This window comes from Sciurus vulgaris (genome assembly GCF_902686455.1).
Source record: "Sciurus vulgaris genome assembly, contig: HiC_scaffold_135_arrow_ctg1, whole genome shotgun sequence".
Lineage (NCBI taxonomy): Eukaryota > Metazoa > Chordata > Mammalia > Rodentia > Sciuridae > Sciurus > Sciurus vulgaris.
Window position 1 is genome coordinate 2413690 of NW_027632918.1, and position 2980 is coordinate 2416669.

General features: G+C 38.6%; 1 protein-coding gene across 1 annotated transcript; it reads right to left on the reverse strand.

Annotated features, from left to right (window-relative positions):
- Positions 1 to 556: 556 nt before the first annotated feature.
- LOC306652147 (cyclic AMP-dependent transcription factor ATF-4-like) lies at positions 557 to 1894 on the reverse strand. The gene is given in 2 exon segments (XM_079125191.1): positions 557 to 1514; positions 1518 to 1894. Coding segments are annotated over 2 exon segments (1059 nt in total). The 5' UTR covers positions 1716 to 1894; the 3' UTR covers positions 557 to 653.
- Between the last annotated feature and the right edge of the window lie 1086 nt (positions 1895 to 2980).

A 2980-nucleotide genomic window follows, 5' to 3' on the forward strand; every position in this document is an offset into this window, starting at 1 on the left:
GCCCAGAGTTAAAACCCCAGGAAGACAGACAAAACAAACACATCAGTGACAGCACACACTGAGCTACACACAGAATCCTTGGACTCTTCTTCATCTATGTCCATGGGAAGAACATTTACTTTTACTGTGTTCTCAAAATCATTTGTCATTGTTTGATGGCCTACTAAATTTTTGTGAACCTACTTTATGAGAAATGATATCTCACTTTTTACATTAATACTAATTTTCCTTACTAATTTGGGGAGTTATCTCATATATTTATTACCAATTCTCATTTCTTCTTCAATTAATTCAATTTGAAACCACTAATGTTTTCTGAGAACAAAATAAAAATGTAATTTTAAAAATTTCATATAAATTATCAATTTTGCAAGAGTTATATAACTCTATAATGATTTATAATACCACCTAAGGTCATTTATCAAATGTCCATTCATAAAAAATACATTTTCCTAAAATCTTTAAATTTATTTCTTTTAAGATTAGAAAATTATCTGTTTATTAATTTCCATGACTTAAGAGCAAATATTGATAAAACCAAAGAAGGAATCTCTGGTTTTATTTTATTTTATTTTTTTTCACTACAAAATAATTTATTACAACACCGCTTCAGCACGAGACACCTATGTACAAGCAGAGCACTCCTGACTACCCTACTGAGGGACCCTTTTCTTCCCCCTTGCCTTGCGTACCTCTTCTATCAAATCTTTCAGATACTGGATCTCCTTGGCCAGAGAATCTGCCTTCTCTTTCAGAGCCTCGTTCTTCTTTTCTAGCTCTTTACACTCACCAGTGAGAGCCTCCTGTTCCGCCCACTTCTTCTGGCAGTACGTGGTGGCTGCTGTCTTGTTTTGCTCCATTTTTTTCAACTTTTTATCCAGCTTCTCGCCTTTTACTTTTGGTACTACAATCTTATCCCCAGGAGGGTCGTAAGGTTTGGGGCGGTTAGAGCCACAAGGGATACCTGGAGATGGCAGGCTGACATTAGGAGAGCCCCTGGAGGTAGAAGGGCTATGCTGAGGAAAGCCCAGGTAGGACTCTGGGCTCATACAGATGCCACTGTCATTATCTGAAGGGGTATCTTCCTCCTTTACACACTGAGGGATCATGGTACCATAAGCAGTAGAATCTGGCTTCCTATCTCCTTCAGAGATATCCACTTCACTGCCCAGCTCTAAACTAAAGGAATGATCTTGAGTGGAAGAAAGGACCCCTGGGGAAAGGGACAGAGGTTGCAAGAATGTATAGGGGGCAACCTGGTCTGCTTTTGTTAAACTTTCTGGGAGATGGCCAACTAGGTTCACTATTTGGGGGGGCTCCTTATTAGTCTCCTGGACTAGGGGGGTAAAGAGATCACATGTGTCATCTAACATGGCCAAAAGTTCATCTGGCATGGTTTCCAGGTCATCTATACTCAACAGGGCATCAAAGTCAAACTCCTTCAGATCCATTTTCTCCAACATCCAATCTGTCCCGGAGAAGGCATCCTCCTTGCCAGTGTCTGAGGCATCGACCTACCCATCCACAGCCAGCCATTGGGAGGAGCCCGCCTTAACCTTGTCGCTGGAGAACCCATGAGGTTTGAAGTGCTTGGCCACCTCCAGGTAGTCATCTAAGAGACCTAGGCTTTCTTCAGCCCCCAAACCCGACTGGTCGAAGGGGGACATCAAGTCCCCCGCCAACACCTCGCTGCTCAGGAAGCTCATCTCGGTCATGTTGTGGGGCTTTGCTGGAATCGAGGAATGTGCTTAATTCGAAGATGTCTCTGTCGGTTACAGCAACGCTGCTGCTGGATGCCGTGAAAAGCGCCATGGCTTTAGCCATTGGGGGTTGCCGCTGCAGAGCCTGGTGCTGCTGCCGCCGCTGTAAAGGCCAACGCTGCAGGCACTGCTGCCTCTAATATGCCATGGTGGCCGCATCCTGCGGGAGGGGAGGAGGGAAGACGCGCACTCAGTCCCAACTCTACATTTACAGGCAGACGGAACAGAAATGCTCTGGTATTATTTTAGTTGCAAAGATTCATTAAGTGTTCTTTATCCTTTATCTTTCATCTCAAATGCTTAAATCTGGGCTTATTTGGTTTTTAAAATAAATAATGTTAGTGGGAATTGGTAAGACAGTTGAATGAACTGGACATCACTTTCCTATGTTCAAATATGAACATATGATGGTGTAGCTCTATGTTATGTACAATGACAAAAATAGGATATTATACTGCATGTACATATAATATGTTGAAATAGACTCTGCTGTCATGAATACCTAAAAAGAAAAAAATAAAAATTTTTTGTTTAATTCACATAAACTAGGGAGCTTATGGTTAACAAAATAATTTCTGTTATTTACACAGTTTCCATAGTCTGACTTTCTGAGAGTTTGTTCTGTATAGCCATAAGTAGAATTAGTGACTTTTAGTTTACATGTGAGTATTAATTAACTAGATACAATAAGACTGCTCTCTGAGATGCCAACATTTGACCATGCTCCCAAAAGTAATTCACAGAATTCAGATCTGCACACATTCTCTGAATCACTTAGCTTCATTCAACTTTTGAAATTTTGCTAGCTTATTGGTCCAACAAGTGATGTTTCACTGGTTTTTATTGTTACTTCTCTGATAAATTAAGGAAAGTAAGTTTTCAAAGAAATGAGATATACTTTTAATATTGTCAAATTTATTGAATTTTCCTAAAAATAATAAATCATCTTTTAATCAATCAGTGTGCTGTTTGGTAATAATGTTCTACACTAAATAAATAATCTTAATATATATGAATTAAATACTATTTCATTGAACTTTTGTTGTTTAAAATATATCATATCTATTTATGAGAAATTCATGATTATACATTATGTTTAAATCATTTTGTATTAATATAGCTTATGTTTATGTCTTTAAACAATCTGGAGTTCAATTTCAACATATTTTTAGATAGGAAAACAATTTGTTTTACTCAGCATACTGAACAAATTGTCTCCA